The 23,284-nt window shown below is 32.7% G+C and overlaps 2 protein-coding genes across 5 annotated transcripts in view; both read left to right on the top strand.

The window, feature by feature from the left end:
- The window catches only part of LOC114328936 (zinc finger protein Xfin-like), a 129,883-nt gene that overhangs the window by 57,033 nt on the left and 49,566 nt on the right, over positions 1 to 23,284 (top strand). For 2 of the 4 annotated variants that reach the window (XM_050651638.1, XM_050651648.1), the window contains one exon: positions 18,450 to 22,929. The exons of 1 other annotated variant lie outside the window; for it this stretch is intronic. In XM_050651638.1, coding sequence (XP_050507595.1) covers positions 18,450 to 20,218 — 1,769 coding nt within the window. In that variant the 3' untranslated portion in view covers positions 20,219 to 22,929. Of the gene's footprint in view, positions 1 to 18,449; positions 22,930 to 23,284 lie in introns of those variants that run through there. One more of the 4 variants, XM_050651641.1, reaches the window with a different exon arrangement.
- On the top strand, positions 10,655 to 11,668 carry LOC126885239 (uncharacterized). The gene is made up of 2 exons (XM_050651726.1): positions 10,655 to 11,014; positions 11,078 to 11,668. The coding sequence occupies exons 1-2, from the start codon at positions 10,670 to 10,672 to the stop codon at positions 11,648 to 11,650; spliced, it is 918 nt and encodes a 305-aa protein (XP_050507683.1). The 5' UTR covers positions 10,655 to 10,669; the 3' UTR covers positions 11,651 to 11,668.

The raw sequence follows: 23,284 nt of genomic DNA, 5'->3' as shown, positions 1-23,284 counted from the left end.
TTCTGAATAGTCTAACAACTAAGATAAAATTATAGGAAATTTTGGCAATTTTATACGAGGTATGCCAAAAAATATGAATTTCGCTGAAGAGTAAAGTACCTTTATTTTTCACAATATTAAAATTTGTTATTATAAAATGTTGTTCAGAATTAAAAACTATGTTTCAATATGCAATTGCATTCTTCTAGTTGAAATATTGCGAACTATAAAGGTATTTTACTCTTGAGCGAAATTCATATTTTTTGACATACCTCGTATAAAATTTAAAAAAAATGATATCTTATGATTGCATCTTAGTTTTTTGACTATTCAGAAATTTTTATAAATAACTTTTTTTCGCAAAATTAATAATTAAGGAGTTATCATAAAATAAAAATGATGTTGGGTATCCCTAATTTGATGAAAATTTTCAAAAAAAAATTTTCAATTAAAAGAGTGTAAATGCATATTATAACATAATTTTTAATTACAAACAACTTTTCTTAATAACAATTTTTGATATTGTGAAATATAAAGGCACATTACTCTTGAGCGAAATTCATATTTTTGGACACACCTCGTATATTATTGATAAAATTTGATATCTGATGACTGCATCTTAGGTTTTAGACTATGCAGAGCACTTTATGAAGAATGAGTTTTTTCGTAAAATTGATATTAAAAAAGTTTCCCATATGGTTCCAAGTTACGCAGACACCCTGTATTAGTCCTGGTTGCTGGACAATTGTCAAGACCGTAGCACAAAAAAATTATAAGAAGAAAAAGTAAGATGAGGTTATGTTATCAAAAGGTAAACAATTGTATGTAGTAAATACAATTAGTTATTAAAATGCAGTACTTCAAGCAACATATAATTAATTAAATTAATTTTATATAAGAATTGCATATCATATCAATATTGTGGAGCAACATATATTTTTTCTTCTTTAATGACAGTAAGTAAGCAATATACGTCAATTGGACAATTTCAATTGACAATGAAATTATTTAAGAAAGTTGTAAGATTTCTCCGCTATTCGCGCACGATCGTTTCTCGCATCCCCTAAAAGTACTTGCACACTGCGAATACGCTGATGACACAGTTCTGCTAGCAACGGACATGGATGATTTGCAGGCACTTCTATAATCAGTGACGGACCATAGCCAACATCTGTCTGAAAATAAACATAAAGAAAACCCAATGGATGGTCATCAGCAAAAACAAAAATATAGCTAATAACTTAGGACTTAGAAGATACTAGAATAAATGAAGACATGGTGCAGAGAGTACAAGTATTTAGCAAGTTGGGCGAATGAAAATTGGTGGTTATCACAGGAAATCAAATGCTTAATAGAGCAAGGGAGAACAAGATTTACGAAAATGCAAAAGGTACTAACCAGCAGAGAGCTAAAAACTACGCTAATAATTCGCTTATTACGCTGCTAAGTGTTCAGAATTTTGTTCTTTGGAATGGAAGCATGGACCCCCACGGAAACAATGTGCAAGAGGATTGAGGCGTTTGAAATGTGGGCTTACCGCAAAATGTTGAGGATATCGTGGATGAACAGAGTAACAAATCAAGCGCCAGTGCAGCGGCTAAACAAAAAAGGAAAAGTACTGAATATCATAAAAGAGGAAAACTCAGGAGCGTCATTTGAACTTTTGATTGGGGGGGGGGGGCAAGCATTATATATACAATACATTATATATGATGTAATGATGAAAATTGATGTATTTTTTGTAAATTTCAGTCATTTTCAGGGCTAGGGGGGGGGGCAAATGACGCCCCTGGCGAAAACTAGAGTACTTTGCGCACGTGATGAGAAATCCGAAATGATGTGAATGCTACATGTAATAATTATCCAAGGAAAGAGAGGAAAGCGCGGCCCCGGACGCGGAAGAATATCCTGACTTAGGAACCTCCGCCAGTGGTGTGGAGTGAGCACCATGATATTGTTTAGGTCAAATTTTCTTCTTCTTCATGTACCATGTTCTTTCAGAACGTTAGTTACCATCATAGCTATCTTAATTTTATTCACTGCCACCCTAAATAGCATGCTTGTATCAACACCATACCAATCTTGCAAGTTCTTCAAACATGAGGTTCTTCTTCGTCCTGGACTGCGTTTGCCTGCTATTTTTCTTTGCATAATATTTTGCAGTAACTTATACAGGCTGTTTCATTGGGAAACGGAAATACTTTAATGGTGAATAGAGGTCACCGAGCCGGTTCTAGATATAGTACATTTTTTGCCCTACCAACTTTAATAACCGAGTTACAGGGTGTTTTATCGATTTTGCCCATTTCTTTCCTAAGCCATAACTTTAGAACCACCCTGTATATTTTTTTGATATTTGGTACACATATGTCTCATTCAAAACCCAAACGACCGACATACTAACCATAAGAAAAATCCAGGTGCGGATTAACAAAAAATTATAAAGTAATTGTGACCTTAAAACAACACCCTGTATATTAAAATTTTGAAAATCTGTTTGCATATTTGAAAAGAGTACAAAAAAGTAAGTTTAATGGTTCGCTTCAATTTTTCGGCCAGACGATTTTATGACTTTAATTTTGAAATTATATTGAATTTTTTAAGAGCTTTGACATTAAAAAGTAGATATTATTAACTTTTAGTTATAAATTATTAAAGTTAATGAATAAATACTCATTTTAAAAATAATCAATACTTATTTACCACATTGGAACAACCCAATTACTAATGACAAGAAAAAAACCAGGTCCGGATTAAGAAAAAAATACAAAGTACCTTAAACCAACACCCTGTATATTGAAATTTTAAAAATTTGTTTGCGCATTTTAAAAGAGCATGAAAAACTGTGATTAAAGGCTTATTTTAATTTTTTCGCCGTTGATTTAATGACATCAATTTGAAATTACATATATTGAAATTTTAAAGAACTCTGAGATTAAAAACCAGGTATTGTTAACTTTTAATAATAATTTAATGTTAATGAATCAATACTTATTTTAAAAATACTTAATACTTATTTACTACGCTGGCTTCATATATTCTCTGCATTTGTAGCGATATGCACATCATTAAAAATTAGAATTGCGAGAATTAGGCATTCCAAATCACGTGATATAATATGGCTGCTGGATGGCAAAACTGTCATCCATAGGCGTATCCAATTATTAAACCACTTCATATTTAATTTGCTATCACAATTTCACAGATTTCGCTACACAATTAACAAAAAAACAAAACCAAACAGGATATTCTTTACAAATTTGTCAATATTTAATGTAAACATTAGATACGCGATGACCACCCCCCTTATCTATGTCTATGGCCATGTCAGTTTAGCCATCCACCGGCCACCACTGACAGTTCATTGGAATCCCTAATTGGGTTATTTTAATGCTATTGATTAACTGCTATTTCTAATAAAACAAAAATTCGTTACAATTCAACAATTTAACGTAAATTAAAAATATTTGAACTATAACAGTTGCTCAAAATGTCCGCCATTTTGTTCGATGCATTTCCTTGCTCGTTTTAAAAGATTTCGAATCGATTTTATAATTACATTGGGATTGTTCTTCATTTTTCTGGTATTATTAAAATTAAACTAAAATTAAAAAAGTAAATTAAATTATCTGCGCAAAAATTTAACATGCACCTTTTAACGCAGTTTTTTATGCTCTTTTAAAATACACAAAACAATTTCAATATACAGGGTGTTGTTTCAAGGTCACAATTACTTTATATTTTTTCTTAATCCGGACCTGTATTTTTCTTGTCATTAGTAGTTGGGTCGTTCCAATGTGGTAAATAAGTATTGATTATTTTTAAAATGAGTGTTTATTTATTAACTTTAATAATTTATAACTAAAAGTTAATAATATCTGCTTTTTAATGTCAAATTTCTTAAAAAATTCAATATAATTTCAAAATTAAAGTCATAAAATTGTCTGGCCGAAAAATTGAAGCGAACCATTAAACTTACTTTTTTGTGCTCTTTTCAAATATGCAAACAGATTTTCAAAATTTCAATATACAGGGTGTTGTTTTAAGGTCACAATTACTTTATAATTTTTTGTTAATCCGGACCTGGATTTTTCTTATGGTTAGTATGTCGGTCGTTTGGGTTTTGAATAAGACATATGTGTACTAAATATCAAAAAAATATACAGGGTGGTTCTAAAGTTATGGCTTAGGAAAGAAATGGGCAAAATCGATAAAACACCCTGTAACTCGGTTATAAAAGTCGTTAGGGCAAAAAATGTACTATATCTAGAACCGGCTCGGTGACCTCTATTCACCGTTAAAGTATTTCCGTTTCCCAATGAAACACCCTGTATTTGGGACTCTCATTACATGTCCGAAATACTCCAGCTTTCTCTGCTTGATGCTTTTTATAAGCTCAGTAGTCTTGCTGAGACGTTCTAGTATTATGGGAGTTTCGAATCTTCTCCACCCAGGAAACTTTTAAAATTCTTCTATAGCACCATATTTCGAAAGCCTCAAGGCGACCCAGATCGATTTTATTCATAGTCCAGGACACGACACTATAAAGTAAGATCGAGAATACGTAGCAGCGAAGTAGGCGGATCCACAATGCCAATTTTAGGTCTCTGTTACATAACACCTTGGACATCCTTCTAAAAGCAGCTCTGGCCTGCTATATCCTAGATCTAATTTCGCCGTGACTTTCTGCGTTACCATTTAATTGCTACCCAAGGTAAACGATTTTATCAACTTACTCAAGTTTGGTATTATTTATATATTATATAGACTGTTTTATATTCTGTTGTTTACTTATTACGAGTATTTTGGTTTTCCGTATGTTCAGATCCAGACCTGCCTCCCTACAACTCTCAACGACACTATCTAGTCGTGTTTGCAGATCTTCTTGACCTTGAGTAGAAGCTAGGAGTACTGTATCGTCCGCATATCGCAAATTATTGATGACTTCACCGTTCAGAATAATTCCTTCTCGTTTTTCAGAAAGTGCATTTCTGAATATTCTTTCGGAGTAAACGTTGAAAAGCAGGGGTGACAAGAGGCATCCCTGCCGTACTCCTCTTTTAATATTAAGAGCCTGTGATTCCACACCATGTACTAAAACTGATGTTGTTTGATTCCAATATAAATTTGCAATTATTCGAACATCTCGGCCGTCCAAGTGAATGTCTTTTAGAATTTCGATCAATATTCGCGGTGTGCAAGTACTTGGAAAGGGAAACGAGAAACGACCCTGCGCGAGTCGCGGAGAAATATTGCAACTATCTTAAATAATTCATATTGTCAATTGAAATTGTCAAATTGACGTATATTTCATACCTTCTGTCAATGAAGCAGAAAAATTATATATTGCTCCACAATATTGATATGATATGCAATTATTATATAAAGGTAAATTTAATTAATTGTATTTTGCTTGCAGTACTGCATTTTAATAACTAATTTTATTTACTACATACAATTGTTGATGTTTTCATAACATAACCTGAATCTTATTTTTTCTTCTTATTATTTTTTTGGACTATGGCCTTGACAAATCCAGTAACCAGGACTAATATAATTTAGTCCAGGGCGGATCTGTTTTGAGATGGACGTTGAGAGGTGACTCAAATTTTTTTGCAGAAATTGCTTGAAAATGAATGAAATAATAATATTTGAGTTATCCTCCCTCTCAAAAAGGTCCGGAACATTGTTTAAATAATCAAAATGTCAAAAATGGAAGGAAAAATTCGATTTTTTTCTTCTTTTTTTGATTATAACTTTAAAACTGTTCATTTTCGAGAAAAATTGTACTGACATAAAAGTTGCGTAATTAAATTTCCTACAATACAGAATTAGTTAAAAATTTAAAAAATAGTCACCCTAGTTGCAAAATAGCAAAAATTGCGAAAAAACCATACAAAAACAAGTATTCGCATTTTACGTTTTTCAACCATTTATGCTACACTTAGGACCTCCATGTTTCACCCAGAAAAACTATATGATACAGTAAAACAATAGTGTAAATTTCATTAAGATCGGTTCGGTAGATTTTGCAAAATAAATTTTGCAATCCAGCTTTCGCAAAAAAAATTAATTTTTTCAAAATGTTACAGGACTGAAAATAAAGCAGATAGCAAGTTGAATTTTTTTTTGCTTGTAGAAGTGCACTGTACCTTTCATTTGCAATTTTCAAAATTAAAATCGATTAATTACCACGGCGTCAAAAATTTTTTGAAATAAACAATAATTTTTGGTGCTACGCGCAGGACAGCGGTGTTCGATTCACACAAGTTGATTTCCACCAAAATTTCTTCCAATCTTTATCTAATATATTATTTTCTTACTCTATATTTTGTTGTATTTTAATATTTTAATTCCACAAAAATCAAACTAATTTTATTATTGTTTGTGAAATATTGTTTAAACAATTGCATATATTTAAAAATAATAAACTTTTATTATTTAAGTTAAAATAATATGAACAAAGAAAGTTTTTGCTAATAAAAGTGTTATTTCAAAGGATAGAGTATGTGTTTTTATTTTGCAATAAACAAATTTATTTATTTATATCGAAATGTAATAAAAATTAAAATGTATCAATCATTATCAAAGGTCATTGGAATGCCCAATCAGAGCAAACTATCCGCTGTCCTGCGCGTAGCACCAATAATTAATGTTTATTTAAAAAAATTCCTGACGCCGTGGTGTTAATCGATTTCAATTTTGCAAAATTGCAAATGAAAGCTACAGTACACTTCTATAAGCAAAAAAATTTTCAACTTGCTATCTACTTTATTTTCAGTCCTGTAACATTTTGAAAAAATGAATTTTTTTTACGAAAGCTGGATTGCAAAATTTATTTTGCAAAATCTATTAAACCGATCTTAATGAACTTTACAGTATTGTTTTACTGTATCATAAAGTTTTTCAGGGTGAAATGTGAAGGTCATAAGTGTAGCATAAATGGTTGAAAAACGTAAAATGCAAATACTTGTTTTTGTATGTTTTTTTTCACAATTATTGCTATTTTGCAACAAGGGTGACTATTTTTTAAATTTTTAAAAAATTCTACATTGTAGGAAATTTAATTACCCAACTTTTATGTCAATAAAACTTTTCTCGGAAATGAATACTTTTAAAGTTTTAATCAAAAAACCAAGAAAAAAATCGAATTTTTCCTTAATTTTTTGACATTTTGATTATTTAAACAATGTTCCGGACCTTTTTGAGAGGAAGGATAACTCAAATATTATTATTTGATTTATTTTCAAGCAATTTCTGCAAAAAAAATTGAGTCGCCTCTCAACGTCCAAATGTACTAATATTTTTACAGATGCGCCCTGGTCTAATTGGCCAGTATAATTAAAAGTGCGAATAATAGTACAGAGCGAAGAAATAGGGGTCGCTTTGCCGAACTTGCACGGTCCCAATAGAGTGCTTAACACGAGCAAATGCCTTTTGGAAGTCAAGTAAACAACAGTGTATGTCTACAGATATATCTCGACATCTTTGAGCAAGTACGTTCATCCCAAATAATGCCTCTCTCGTTCCAAACCCGTTACGAAAACCAAACTGTGTGTCACTTAGGTATTCCTCGCATTTATTGTAGATACGACCATGTATTACCTTTAGAAAAATTTTCAATAAATTGTTTAACAAACTGATGGTCCTGTAATCAGCAATGGTTTTTGCTGTTGTCTTCTTAGGTAGAGCTAGGAACAATGAATTGGATCAACCATTAGGTAAGTGTCCGCTGGTATAAATGGTATTGAAGAACGAAGTTATAGCCTGACCGAAGGTCAGATTTTGACAAAGTAAAAATCATGCGACTGATCGCCAATGTTCTGAAACAGAAAAAACAACAGAAAAATAAACATTGCTTTTCGCTTAAATTAAATGTTCGAACTGCCAAGAGGCAGGCAACTTGTTTCAGGATTTATTTCCAAAAACACTCATTCTCTAAATAATGAATTTATTCCATTTGCTTTATTACACAGTAGTTAGTATATACGTAGGTATGTCCTAGTGCGTACAAATGAGCATACGATGTTTTGCAGAAATATATAAATTTAAATTAGCAACATCTTTGCACTTGTGCAGTTTTTGTGAAATCCCTTTTAAGAATATTAAAAACATCATGTTTTTATACTATTTAGTTTAGCTGTAGCACCAGCTCAATTTTATTTCGAAGGAAAGTTTTACTTTCAATATTAACAGTATTGAAAATAAAACTTCATTAAAACTAAACTTCTGGTTACACCATTCGTGGCACTACCCGCCTGTCTAGCACGGTAAAATTCCAACAAAGATTAGTTCCCAATTAGTGATGTAAAACAACGTGTTTTTTTTTAATTCTAAAAAAAACGAAAAAAAAAACAATAAAAAACGTGTTTTTTTTGTTTTTAATTGATTTTTATTAGTTTCTCAAGGTAATATTAACAATATCAATATTAGGAGTTGTTTGTAAGCCTAAAAATCACCCAATATTTCAATATTATATCCAAAACATCTAGAAACTCAGTGTTTGACGTTCTTTTTTAAAAAATATTGAAACATTAAACCCTTACTGCCTTTATCTATTATTTTTTTACGTCGTTGCTTTTGGGGAATCACCGAAATTTAGCAGGACGCTCGTATTCGTTGGCGCTGAGAAAACCGGGGAATTACCGATTAGCTTTTGCAGGTGTTCTGTTGTTATTTTGCGATTTACTTGCCTTGTGCCGGAAATATTTGTGTTTAGTGCTTATTTAAGTGTGTTTAAATAAATTAATTATTGTTAATTATATTTTCTGTGTTTTATGATAATAAATTATTTGTTACCTACTGTAGTGACATTAGTGACAAAAACTGAATGTTTATAATGTCTTCGAATTCGAGTTCTTGTTCTTCGCGGGAATCACGGGGAAGGAAAAGTTGCAAAGTAAGTTCCCTGTTTAAAATGCTAAAAACACAGAAAAAAAAAACTCCTCAAGTAGAGTGTACTTTTTGTACACTTCAACTATCAAAAAATGGGACACGTTTGTTGGAACATATTAAAAAATGCCTAAAATGTCCAGAGGAAGTTAAAATAAAGTATGGAGTGACGGAGAGAAAACAACGAAACATTGGACTGTTACAAACAATACATGAAAAAAGGGAGGAAAAAGTTAAAGGTATGTACCAAAGCTCTAAAAATATTTCCAAATTTCCCTCTTGGATAAAATGACACCTGAACAAAAAGTAAAAGCCGATGAACTGCTTAGCCGGGCTATCTATTCAAGTCAAGCACCACTGGCTTTAGTAGAAAATATACAGTGGCAGAAGTTGTTTAAATTTCTCAGACCTGCTTATCAGATACCAACCCGACACCTTGTATCAGGCCCACTATTAGACAGTGAGCACCTACGTGTAAAGGCTATGGTTTCGGAAAACATTGGTAAGATTTAAGTTTTACCATATTTATTAAAATTTATTGTTTCGGCCCTTACTCTGTGAAATTCTGCGTAATAACAATAAATTAAATATTTTTTAGAAAATCCACAAATTACATTAGTTTTAATAATAATCTAATACGGTTCCAACCGGTTTCGATGCCATTGCATCATTACCAAGGAGTGTTGTACAAAATGATGTAATTTGCCATCGACTCCGGTTGGAACCGTATTAGTTCATTAAAACTAATGTAATTTGGGGAATTTTGGAATTTTTAAAAAAATATTTAATTTACTGTCATTATATTTATTAAAACATTGACAATATATAGGCGAGCCGCTGTAAAATTACCACTGAACAACGTACTACGGACGAAGTTTAACAGGAAAGACCTTGAACAGCAACCAGATGCGGTACAGTGTTGTACCACACCGTCCGTCGTATATATTTCAGTAATTTTAGAACGGCCCGACTTTAATATAAGTAAACCTACATTATGCTAGTAGGTTAAAAATAATTATCTCTTTACTTTAAGCTGGAGCACATTCTGTTGGACTAATGGTGGATGGATGATCCAATATTAGGAACGAGGCTGTCCTAAACTTTGTTGTAACAACTCCAAAGCCATTCCTTTTTAAAATTATGCCCACAGGCACTGCACCTCATACTGCAGAATATATGGCAAAAACCCTTGGTGCAGTAATACGTGAAATCGGTCCCCGAAAGGTATTTGGTATAGTCACAGACAATGCAGCAAACATGAAAGCTGCTTGGGCCTTGATTGAAAATGATTTTGATAATAACATTTTTACCTATGGATGCTTTGCTCATTCTCTTAATTTAATATTTACTGATCTCAAAAATTTAACAAGTCTGATATCGTTTACTGCCGAGGCTGTTGCCCTTACAAAGGCCATCCGACAAAGCCACATATTATCTGCGTGGGTAAAGGAAAAACAAAACGAATTAAACATAAGTTGCAGTCTTAAACTCCCAGTGCCTACCAGATGGGGATCATTAGTTCTTTGTCTACAATCATTGCTTGCTAACAAACAAATAATAAAAAGGATGGCTATCAATGAAGAAGTTGAAAAGGCAGTAAGCAAACACCCATCTTTAAAAAAAAATGCTCTAAGCCAGCGGTTCTCAATCTTTTTGTGTCATGTACCACCAAATACTTTTTATTATTTTTGGTACCACCTAACTGAAATACATATCTAACTAGGTGATCTAATTAACTATAAATAGTGGTGCTGATTTTGGCTGTTTTTGCGTTTTGTGTACCACCTCAAAAAATGAAATGTACCACCAGTGGTACATGTACCACAGATTGAGAACCGCTGCTCTAAGCGATATATTTTGGGACCGGGTACAAGGATACATTATGCTTCTGGAACCAATTGCTAACACAATTACCTCTATAGAAGGTGACACACCAACGATTTCAAAATGTCTGCATTTATTTAAAAAAATGGTTAACACCTCATTAGAAAATGTCACTAAAAGTCCATTGTTATCCAAAGAGGAAGCAGATACAAGGGCAATTTTTGAAAATCGGAAGAAGTTTGCTATTTATAGTGTTCATTTTGTAGCTAACCTTTTGGATCCAAAATATCGTGGCTGCGAACTTAGCTCAGATGAGATGGTAAATTTTTTAGGTTATAGTGGGTTTTATTTATATTTATATTAATTTTTTTATTTAATGTAGACTGATGCGACAGAAGTCATATACAAGGTAGCACAGAAGATGCCAGATGTCGATGAAGCAGCCGTCTTAGCTGACGTTGTCAATTTTATTGCAAAAGAAGGACTATTCAAAAAGGCTTTTCTATGGGATGAGGACACAATTGCAGCTATCAGCCCTATTGCCTGGTGGAGTGGTCTTTGCTCAAATACCGCACTCTCCAAGTTGGCGATTCGTTTTCTAGAGTTGCCAGCGACATCAGCAGCATGTGAAAGATCCTTTTCTTCATATTCGGGAATTCACACCAACAAGAGAAACAGGCTGACCAATACTCGAGCGTCAAAAATCGTGTATGTGGCTCATAATTTAAAATTAATGGCTGAACTACAGCCAAGTGAATCATCCAGTTCAGAATCAATTGCTGGCCCTAGCTTCACAGTCAATCCTGCATTAGAATCTGAACCGGAACCAATGATAATATCCAATTCAGATCAGTCGGAGTCTGTCTTTGAAAGTGATGAAGAGGAAGCTTCAGAATCTGAAGAAAATGCAGATAGCGACGGGACGGATCAGTGTTCATTTAAGGGATTCGGTTAATTAATTGAACCTTTTCAATCATTAAGACGTTGTTTTTTCTATTTGATAAATTTTTATTACTTATTTTTGCTTTGTTATTACTTGATTTTGCAAGTTAACGAATAAACTCTTCTTATTTTGTTTATACCCATGGTCTTTTTATTTAAAGGATTTATACGAAATTAATTATGAAACGAAATAACTTATTTTGTTATAAAATTATACAGAATATTATATTTATTATATGTTTTTGTCATTAAATAAACTGTACCCACTTAAAAAATCAAAATAAAAAAAAACGAAAAAAAAACAAAAAAAACGAAGGCTTCGTCGTTTTTTTTGCAATAAAAAACGGTTTTTTTTTTTAAAACGGTACCGTTTTTTATTGGTTACATCACTATTACACAGAATAGGAGTAGAACTAATAAAAATAATAAATAATTATTTCGTTGTGAACCGAAACAAGAGCCGTCTTACTTTAATTAGTTCAGAGAGCGCCAAAAGCACTCTAACTAGTTTCTACCCTTATTGAGGTTTCCTCAGAGAACGCATATTTGATTGTCTTTGAAAAACTAAAATTCAGGCCGCCAGTCTCGGTCCACAAACGAAAGATCATGATGCCTTGGATGCCGTGGCGGCATCTGCTAAATACGAACGAAAGTTTTACTTTCAGTATTAACAATATTAAAAATCAAACTTTATTATAGTTTATTTTTTAACCAAGAGGAGTAAACTAAAAAGACAGATTCACACCCAAGAAAGTTACTAAAAAAGTCACCAAATTCATCTTCTTTTTTCGTTGATCATATCAGCTTTCGATGATAATCCATACATACTATATTAAACTAACACATCGCCAAAGAGTTCTAAAAACGAATGTTTTTATATAAAAGTAAACTAAAAATCTAAAAATTAAAGGAATAATGCGGAAGACACAAAAATCGCCGATATACTTAATTAACATATAAAATGACAGATGTGAGAAAATTTCATAAATGTCATTAGTGTCAAAATTTAATAACAGTGGAGTAAACTTGCCTGCGGTTGGACCAATTAGAAACAAGCATTACGGCGCGGTAAATTTGAATCACTCCTCTTGGTTAAAAAACAAACAATAGTAAAGTTCATAGTCCGTTCTTTAACTGTAAAATATTGCAAAACTTCTAAATTTTAAAGAACCGCTTGGATTGACATGAAATTTGGCATACACATAGCCAAAAAGTCAAAGAAAAAAAAGTGATATTGTGCCGATATGTGCTTATTGCCTGGGGGTGGTTTTCACCCCCTTTTGGGGTTGAAAAATATCCGTCCAAAGAAAGTCAGGAAATGGATAAACTGGCTAATTTTAAGTACTTTTGTTCTATGGAGTTTTTTCACTAAGTCAATACTTTTCGAGTTATTTGGCAGTGAATATGATCATTTTTTCAACAAAATAACCACGCATTTAGACGGTTTTTCGTAAATAACTCAAATAGTAAGTATTTTGTCGAAAAAACATTCTTAGCAAAAATATAGCCTGTAAAAATTTTTAAAAAATGGTGTATATATCACGTCTCTACACCTAGTAGAAGCAGAGTTATAGCTAATAAAAAATAGGTTAATATTCGTCAAATTCCAAATGGAATACTTTAACGTGAAATAACCAAAAATGAAGCACATTTCGGGGAAAACTTATTACAACTTATTTAAAGTGTTTAAAAAAAGCTTCATTTTTGTTTTATAAAAAAAATTTCTAGCGTCAAAATTAAACAAGTTACGCTCAAAATAAAGTTGTCCCTTTTGGTTTTGTTAAAAAAATCGAGAAAATCACCCTCTAATTAGTATCTTAAATGAACACAAGTTCGACTTCACAAGTTTCTTGACTCGTGTATATATTGTTTATATGATCTGTAAGTTTCATCGGTTCAAAGTCCTTATTATTGAAAGGGCTGTAGTTAAAAGGGGTTGAACGAGTCACTGATCACGAATGTATGCAAATTTAGAAACACCAAATCTTAATCAATTTTTGTCAACAGAAAAACAAAAAATACATAATATTCAGAAAAGCAAATCTGACTTTTTCTGTTTTTCGAAATTTTTGGTATCTCTAACAAGTTATTTTGAAAAAAAGCATATTTTTCAAAATTTAAGTTTTTAAAAATTTTTGAAACCAAATTTTTTCAAAAATAAGCACTTTGAATCGATTAAACTTACAGATCATATAAACACAATACAAGTAAAATAATTTGTGGTGCGGTAACTATTAATTTCATTTAAGTTGCTAATTAGGGGGTGGTCTCCCCGATTTTCTTTTGCAAAAACAAAAGAGACCAACTTTGTTTTGAGCGTAACTTGCTTAAATTTAATGCTAGAAACATTTTGTAAAAACAAAAATTAAGCTTTTTTTAAACACTTTTAAAAAGTTATAATGGGTTTTCCCCAAAAAGTGCTTAATTTTTTGGATATTTCACGTCGAAATATTCTATTTGAAATTTGGTGAATATGAATCTATTTTTCATTGGCTATAACTCTGGTTCTACGAGATCAGAGACCTAAAGCGTACACCAATTTTTTTACTTTTTTATAAGCTATATATTTACTAAGAACGTTTTTTTCGACAAAATACTTACTTTTTGAGTTATTTGCAAAAAACCGTCTAAAAATGTGGTTATTTTGTTGAAAAATGAACATATTCACTCGCAAATAACTCGAAAAGTGTTGACTTGGCGAAAAAGCTCTATAGAACAAAAGTTACTTAAAATTAGTCAGTTTACCCATTTCCGGACTTATTTGGGACATATATTTCTTCACCCCCAAAAGGGGGTGAAAGTCACCCCCAGAGCAAAAGCACACATCGGCACAATATCACTTTTTTTCTTTGACATGTAAGCTATAAGTATGCCAAATTTCATGTCAATCCAAGCGGTTCTTTAAAACTTAGAGCAAAAACCGTGAAATAATGGACTATCAGTGTTAATATTGAAACTAAAACTTGATTATTTATTATTTTTATTAGTTCTACTCTTATTCTGCGTATTGGGAATCTTTGTTAGAATTTTACCGTGCTCTACAGGCGTGTAGATGCAACTATTTAGATCTCCCTCGGTCTTCTTATAGGTCTGGATCCCGCGTATGAAAAAAAAGTTGATTAATAGCAAGCTGAAAATTTGTTAATAGCTTAAGGGTGTCTAGTCGAATAAACTTTGAAATGTGTGAACACTGGAACAGGGGTAGTTTTAATTGTGGAACAGGTTAAACATTTGGAACGGTCACAGCACGAAAACGGCACATTTATTTTGTCCGACAGAACAGACTTAAACTCTTCGAACAGAGATTAAACTCTCATGCAAAAATCAGACTGCTATTGATCACCAAATGGGCGTTTTAATGAGTGGAACATGTAGAATATGTCAAATGACAGGAATTATGACAGGTAATAAATAGCAGTCTGATTTTTTCATGAGAGTTTAATCTCTGTTCGGAGAGTTTAAGTCTGTTCTGTCGGACAAAATAAATGTGCCGTTTTCGTGCTGTGACCGTTCCAAATTTTTAACCTGTTCCTGAATTAAAACTACCCCTGTTCCAGTGTTCACACATATCAAAGTTTATTCGACTAGACACCCTTAAGCTATTAACAAATTTTCAGCTTGCTATTAATCAACTTTTTTTTCATACGCGGGATCCAGACCTATTAGCTCCGGCAATTTGTTGGCTTGCAAATTTTGAAGCCATCAATGGTGTAACCAGAAGATTAGTTCTAATAAAGTTTTATTTTTAATATTGTTAATATTGAAAGTAAAACTTTCGTTCGTATTTAGCACGGCATCCATGGCATCATGATCTTTAGTTTGTGGACCAATAGCCCAGTAAATAAACGGGAAATTCGGCGATACCGTGTAATTTTCAGGGGCAACTCCGAATTGCATGAAAATTTGGATTTAGGCTCTACTTACCCTCCACTTCAAAGTTGAAATTGTGCCGTTGGTTGCTTTTACTGGGGGGGGTGACACATTCGTTCCAGAGGGTTACACAAAAAACATTCGTTCAAGATAAGACCGGAAATTGATAAATTGACTGATTTTAAGCAACTTTTGTTCTATAAAGTTTTTTACCTAAATCAATACTTTTCGAGTTATTTGCCATTGAAAATGTTGATTTTTCGACAAAAGAACTACGTTTTCAGACGGTTTTTCGCAAATAACTCAAAAAGTAAATATTTTATGGAAAAAAAATCCTTAGCAAAAGTGTAGTTAATAAAAAACCCAAAAAATGGTGTATCATTAAAGTCTATCAATCAAATAAAAACAAAGTTGTAGCTCATGAAAAATACGTTCTTATTCGTCTAATTCCAAATCGAATATTTCAAGGTGAAATCACCGAAAAATTAATAAAGTGTTTATAAAAAGCTTTGTTTTAATTGTTAACAAAAGTTTTAGCATTAAAAATAAGCGAGTTACGCTCAAAATAAAGTTGGCCCTCTTTTTTTTGTAAAAATCTAGAAAATATCGCCGTGTTTAGCTCCCCAAATGAAATTAATCGCTACCTCTTTACAAACAATTTACTTACCTATCTATTTTTTATATGATCTGTCAGTCTCACCGGTTTAAAGTATTTATTTTTGAAAGGGTTATAATTGAGAAAGCTTGAATGGGTCACTAATCACGAGTGTATGCAAATTTTGAACAGCCATATCTTAACCAATTTTTGTCTTACGGAGAAACAAAATGAAACTAGCATATTTATAATAGCAAAACCTACATTTTTTTACTCTTTAAGATTTTTCTTATCACTAATACTTTTTAAGTTACACTCAACTCCCGATTAACCGTAATCGGAATAACCGTGATGCGGCTTAACCAGGACGCGTTTCAGAAAAAATACGTAAATATAAAATGCAGTTGGAGACGGTCCTTTGAAGCTCAGTAGGCGAGTCACTTATCTCCAGCCGGCAGCCGGGCCCTCTCAAGGTCATAGACCCCTCCCCTCATATACCTCCCGATACGTCGACACACTCTCACCCGCGCGCCCCGCCCACCCCACAATCAGTACAGCAGTGGAGTGTGACTTGGTGTGACACAGAGTATGCGTACGATGGCTACCGCTACTAAACGTGTTGTTTTGACGATCCAACAAAAGTTGGACATTGTTCAAAATATTGAACGTGGATCCACGGTTAAACAGATGTGTAACCAGTACAATGTTGGCGATAGCACAGTGCGTGATATTTTAAAAAATAAAGATAAACTCGTAATACCCTTGCCTGTTAAATTTATAGTATTTTGCGGATTAACCACGAGCTTACGTATCCGGGAAGCCTTAACCCTACTTTATCCCGGTTAATCGGGAGTTGAGTGTATTTTGAAAAAATGAAATTTTTAGAAATTTTTTTTATTATAAAACCAAATGTTTTCAAAAATAAGCACTTCAAACCAATCAAACTTACAGATCATATAAACAATACACATACAGTTAAAATAGATGGTAAAACCAAACGAATAATTTCATTTTGGGTGCTAAATAGGGGGAGGTTTTCACGATTTTATTTACCAAAACGAGGGGCCAACATTTTTTTCAAGTTTAACTCGTTTATTTTTGATGCTGTAAACTTTTGTAAAAAACAAAATAATAAGCTTTTTTCGATACTTTAAAAATGTTAATAAGGTTTTCCCGAAAAACTCTTCTTTCTTCGGTGATTTCGCGTTGAATTATTCGATTTGGAATTAGACGAATAAGAACGTATTTTGCATGAGCTACAACTTTGCTACTACTCAATTTGTAGACTTTACTGGTAGACCATTTTGTTCTTTTTTTATAGGCTACACTTTTGCCAAAAATATTTTTTTCGTATATAATATAACAAGAGAGAAAATTTTGCCGGCAATATTTTCGACTGGTATGAAAGTTTGTTGCCTGGCAATTTTCGCGAATTAAATTTTACCTTAAATCACGAGACGTCAGTCGAGTGATTTTGTCAAAATTTCATAAGCGAAAATTACCAAAAGGCAACGAACTTAAATGAAACCAGGAGAAAATTTTGCCGGTAAAAATTTTCTCTCGAATGATATTCGACAAGACTATTTCACGAGACAATTAATGCACCATATCAACGAAATAATATAATCTTTATTTATTTGTTATTACCAGACACTTTCGTGACGGATCTGTCATAATTTTGTCGCTGAGAAATCACGTCGCTAAGGAGTTTTGTCAGTAGAAAACGATGCGTTGCTATGCCGTTTTATTAGTTAAAAACAGTCTAGTGAAATAGTCGATAAAATATTTACTTTTTGAGTTATTTGGGGAAAACGGTATGAAAACGTAGTTTTTTTGTCGAAAAATCAACATTTTAAATCGCTAATAACTCAAAAAGTATCGACTTACGTAAAAAACTTTATAGAACAAAAAGTGCTTAAAATTAGTCAATTTATCCATTTCCGGCCTTATTTTAAAGACCCGTTTTTCACCCCCCGAGAAGGGGTAAATGTCACCCCCCAAGAAAAGCAACCAACGGCACAAATTCAACTTTGAAGTGGAGGGTAAGTAGAACCTAAATCCAAATTTCCATGCAATTCGGAGTTGCCCCTGGAAATTACACTCCAAAACGGTCGTTTATTGGGCTACAAGGCTGGCGGCCTGAATTTTCGTTGTTCAGAGAGAATGAAATATGCGCTCTCTGAGGAAACCGCAGTAAGGGTAGAAACTAATTAAGTGCTTTTGGCGCCCTCTGAACTAATTAAAGTAAGTCGGCTCTTGTTTCTGTTCACAACGAAATGATTATTTATTATATGAATTTTATTTATTTAGACTTATACAGCTTTTGCAAATCAATATACTGTTTTAGGTGTTCATTCTACAATTGTTGTAAATGATAGTGTGGTTGGTGATATGTTGGAGGATCGAGGAGAGAAGCTGTTCCAATGCAAAATTTGTCTGAAACAATTCAACCAAAAGCAAAATCTTCACCGTCATTTTTCAACGTTGCACCAAGGCATAAAAGCGTTCTATTGCAAAATCTGTGGGAAAAGATTCACATCAAAAGCATCTCTGATTTATCATGTTCGAGCTCATTCTGGAGAGACACCTTTTAAATGTAAAGTTTGTCCGCGGCAGTTCAGAGACAACCGTTTATTGAACAAACATACAAGGTTACACACAGGTGAAAACCTTCTAAAATGTGAATATTGTTCTAAAGAGTTTACAGGAAACTATAAATTTCAAATTCATTTACTGGTGCATGCCGAGGAAAAACCATTCAAATGCACCATTTGCTCTGCACAGTTCACAACAAACGCCAGTCTTAATCGCCATTTATTTAACCACAAAGGAATAAAACCCTTCGAATGTGGGGTGTGTTTAAAGAGATTCACAACAAAAACATCTCTCATTTACCATATTCGAAGTCATTCTGGAGAGACACCTTTCAAATGTAAAATTTGTCCAAAACAGTTCAGAAACAAGAGTAGATTGAATAGACATTTGAGGTTACATTCTAGTGAAAACCTTCTAAAATGTGAATATTGCTTTAAGCAGTTTACAGAAAACTGTGAATTTCAAAGACATTTAAGTACGCACAAACCATTTGAACTAAAGACTATTGGAGACCAGCCATTTGAATGTGATATTTGTTATAAAAAGTTTTGGGATAATGATCAATGCCTCACACATAAAGGTACACATACCATTGAAAATTCTTTTAAGTGTCAAATTTGTTTTGAGGATTTTACGGAAAGTACCACCTTGGCTACACATATGAGGCTGCACACAGAAGAAAAAAGTGGCATGTTACGTACGTATCCACAGAAACCCGTTGAGGACAAACCTTTTGAATGTGATAAAAAATTCAGTAATAATAACGAATGCATACGGCACAGAAGTACACATACAACAGATTCTCCAGGACAAGTTTTTATTGATCCACAAACATTGAATCTTCAAATAAAAGTTCATCTAGACGAGTTCAATTATGATATTTGTTCCCAAGTGTTTACAGAAAATGATCAGTTGACGCATCATAAATTTGTACACAATGAAGAACCTCAGCAACGTATTGTTGATTCTCTAAAATTTAAACAAATAGATAGGTCCATTGAAAATTTACAATGCCACATAAAAGAAACAATTTTCAAATGTAACATTTGCTCTGAAGAATTTTCAGATGGTGATCAATTAACTCAACATATGGTGCTACATACAGAAGAAACAGTTTTGCAACAAATCGCATGTGATACTAGTTCCGGTATGTCTCCAGAAGTTGATCAGACAATAGGTGAAAAACCACATAAATGTGAAATTTGTTTGAAAGGTTTTAAAACAAAAACGTTTTTAAAAAAACATATTAAATTTCATACTGGGAAAAAAATTTTAAGGTGTAAATATTGTTTCAAAGAGTTTACACAATTATCTACCTTGAAGAATCATATGCGAAGTCACACTGGTGGAAAACCATTTCGGTGCAAATTTTGTTCTATGCGATTCAACTGGAACAATAACCTATCGAGACATTTACAAAACCATGTAGGTGAAGAACGTTTACAGGAGATCTCATGTGAGAATAGTAGTATTAATATGGCAACAGAAAATAATTCAAACCATCCTATGTTAGAAACTTAGACCTTACAGATACTGTTGAACAAAATACTTGAAGAGAAAATAATACCAGAAAACTGGAATGAAGCAATAACAGTCATCATCATCATTCTCTTTGCCTTATCCATATGCGGGGTCGGCTTCAATAATTGCATTTCTTCACACAATTCTATCTAGGGTCATATCAATGTCAATCCCCTTTACCAACATGTCCTGCCTTATCGTCTCCCCCCAGGTTTTCTTTGGTCTTCCTCTCCTACTCCTTCCAGGAATCTGCACTTCAGCTATAATTTTATCCTTCTTTGTCACTTCACTCATCCATCTAAGCATTCTCATTTCCGCCACATGCATTCGTTGTTCCTCTTTCTTCTTCACTGCCCAACATTCAGTTCCGTACATCATAGCCGGTCTTATGGCTGTTTTATAGAATTTTCCCTTCAGCTTCATTGGAATTTTTCTGTCACACAACACACCACTCGCTTCTTTCCACTTCATCCATGCAGCCCTAATTCTACTGCATGCATCTCCATCTATTTTTCGATTACTCTGTAATACCGATCCCAGGTACTTAAAATTATTGCTTTTTACAATCAGTTCACCATCCAAAGATACCATTTTATTTGTATTAACTCCATCTTTAAATGAACATTCCAAATACTCTGTTTTTGTCCTACTAACTTTTAAACCTTTTTCCTCCAGAGCTTGTCTCCATTGTTCCAGTTTTTGTTCTAAGTCTCTTTCACTATTTCCTACTAACACGACATCATCAGCATACATTAAGCACCATGGAATGTTACCCTGTAGTTTCGCTGTTATCTGGTCCAAAACTAATGAGAATAAATACGGACTAAGCACAGAGCCTTGGTGCAATCCTACTTTCACATGAAATTTATCAGTCTCTCCCACACCTGTACTAACACTAGTCGTTACTCCCTCATACATATCCCTCACAATCTTTACATATTCACCAGGGACTCCTTTCTTATTGAGTGCCCACCACAGAATCTCTCGAGGAACTCTATCATATGCTTTCTCAAGATCAATGAATACCATATGAGCGTTTGTTTCTTTACTCCTGTATTTTTCCATCAACTGCCTTATAATGAAAATTGCATCTGTTGTTGATCTACCCTGCATAAAGCCAAATTGATTCTCGGATATTTCGGTCTCTTCACGTATCCGTCTGTCAATTACTCTTTCCCATATTTTCATGGTGTGGCTAAGCAGTTTTATAGCCCTGTAGTTTGTACATTGTTGTATATCTCCCTTGTTTTTGTAAACAGGTACCAGTATACTGCTTCTCCATTCGTCTGGCATTTGTCCGACTTCCATAATTCTATTAAATAGACCTGCTAGCCACGTTGTTCCTGTCTCTCCCAATGCTCTCCATACTTCCCCAGGAATGAAAATACGTTATGCTTCATAAATAAACAATAAAGTTTCAAATTTTTTGCCGATTCCGACTACTTATTTTCATGTTAGTACAAATGTTTTATACATATTTTTTAAGAAACGCTTTTCTTTAGTTGCGAGTGACTAAAATTAAAAATATAAAAAAATCAACTAAAAAGCAAAAAAAAATGAAAAAATCTAACATATTCGTCAAAGAAAAGCGTGGCGCGTCTTCATCGAATAAACGGTTTTCGCCCCCCACGCTTTTCTTTAACGAATGTGTTAGATTTTTAAAATTTTTTTTTTTGCTTTTTAGTTGATTTTTTAAATTTTTAATTTTAGTCACTCACAACTAAAGAAAAGCGTTTCTTTAAAAAAAATTTTTCATATTTTTTTATTTTTTACTTTTTAGTCTTACACTTTTCAAACATTAAAATATCGTCATGTTTATTAAAATATGTATAAAACATGATGTACAAACATGAAAAGTAGTCGGAATCGGCAAAAAATTTGAAACTTAATTGTTTATTTATGAAGCTTAACGTAAAAAGTGAAATTATGTATAGTTCATATCATTAGCTACAATCCGTAAAAGTTTCAAGTTTCTATATTGTAAAAAACAAGAGAATGTAAGCATTTTCCATTAAAATCGTTTTTTTTTATTTAAACAATTAATACAAAAAAAATAAACACAAAAAAATTTTTATTGACTATTCGTGTATTGTTCCCAATATGTCTGCAAATTTTCATTCATTTGCATTGAAGAAAAGGCAGTCAAATTAACGTCTAAAGATTTGACGCAAACTATTGAACTAAAGAAAAGCGTTTAAAAATAAAAAATTATGAAAAACATTTTTTTAAGAAACGCTCTTTAGTGACGAGTGACTAAAATTAAGCATATTATTAAAAAAATCAACTAAAACGCAAAAAATTTAAAAAATCGTAACACATTCGTTAAAGAAAAGCGTGGGGGGCGAAAACCGTTTATTCGATGAAGACGCTCCATGCTTTTCTTTGACGAATGTGTTAGATTTTTTTTTATTTTTTTTTAATTTGTTGCTTTTTAGTTGATTTTTTTATAATATGTTTAATTTTAGTCACTCGTAACTAAAGAAAAGCGTTTCTTAAAAAAATTTTCATAATTTTTTATTATGGTGATTCTTTTGGGCATGCACCTTCCACAAATCATACGGAGTTATTGGAAGTTCATAGCAACTTACAACAGAGCAAAGTAGCAAATCCTAACATTTCTATAAATAATTATTCAAATTGTGTTATAATATAAAATTATAGATGTAGGAAACTTATGTTTGATTGCTAAAGTTATAATTCTTTTATTAAAATAAAATACAATAAATAAAAACTTTGTTTTTCACTAACCACACCCGCCATCTAACATTACCGTCCGGCGGGCGATAAAGAAGGCCACGGGCGCCAAAGTGGCACTTTACGCCCGCCAAATGTATACATAATATTGACCTTACCGTCCGGTCGTGCATAAACGGTATTTATAGTATCATGCATCAGATTACAGTGCTCAAAATATAGATTCACTTTTATGTTTATATGGATCAATAGGGATGTTCACTAATTTTTAAATATAGTTAAATTCAATAGATTACAAGGTATATAAAAACGTAACAATCATAAAACTGTTTAAAAATGTATATTTTTTAAGATAAATGAGTCCATAATGTT

This window comes from Diabrotica virgifera, chromosome 1, assembly GCF_917563875.1.
Source record: "Diabrotica virgifera virgifera chromosome 1, PGI_DIABVI_V3a".
In the NCBI taxonomy this organism is placed as follows: domain Eukaryota; kingdom Metazoa; phylum Arthropoda; class Insecta; order Coleoptera; family Chrysomelidae; genus Diabrotica; species Diabrotica virgifera.
Note: the sequence above shows the minus strand (reverse complement) of the source record. Positions and strands in the feature narration are given on the sequence as shown.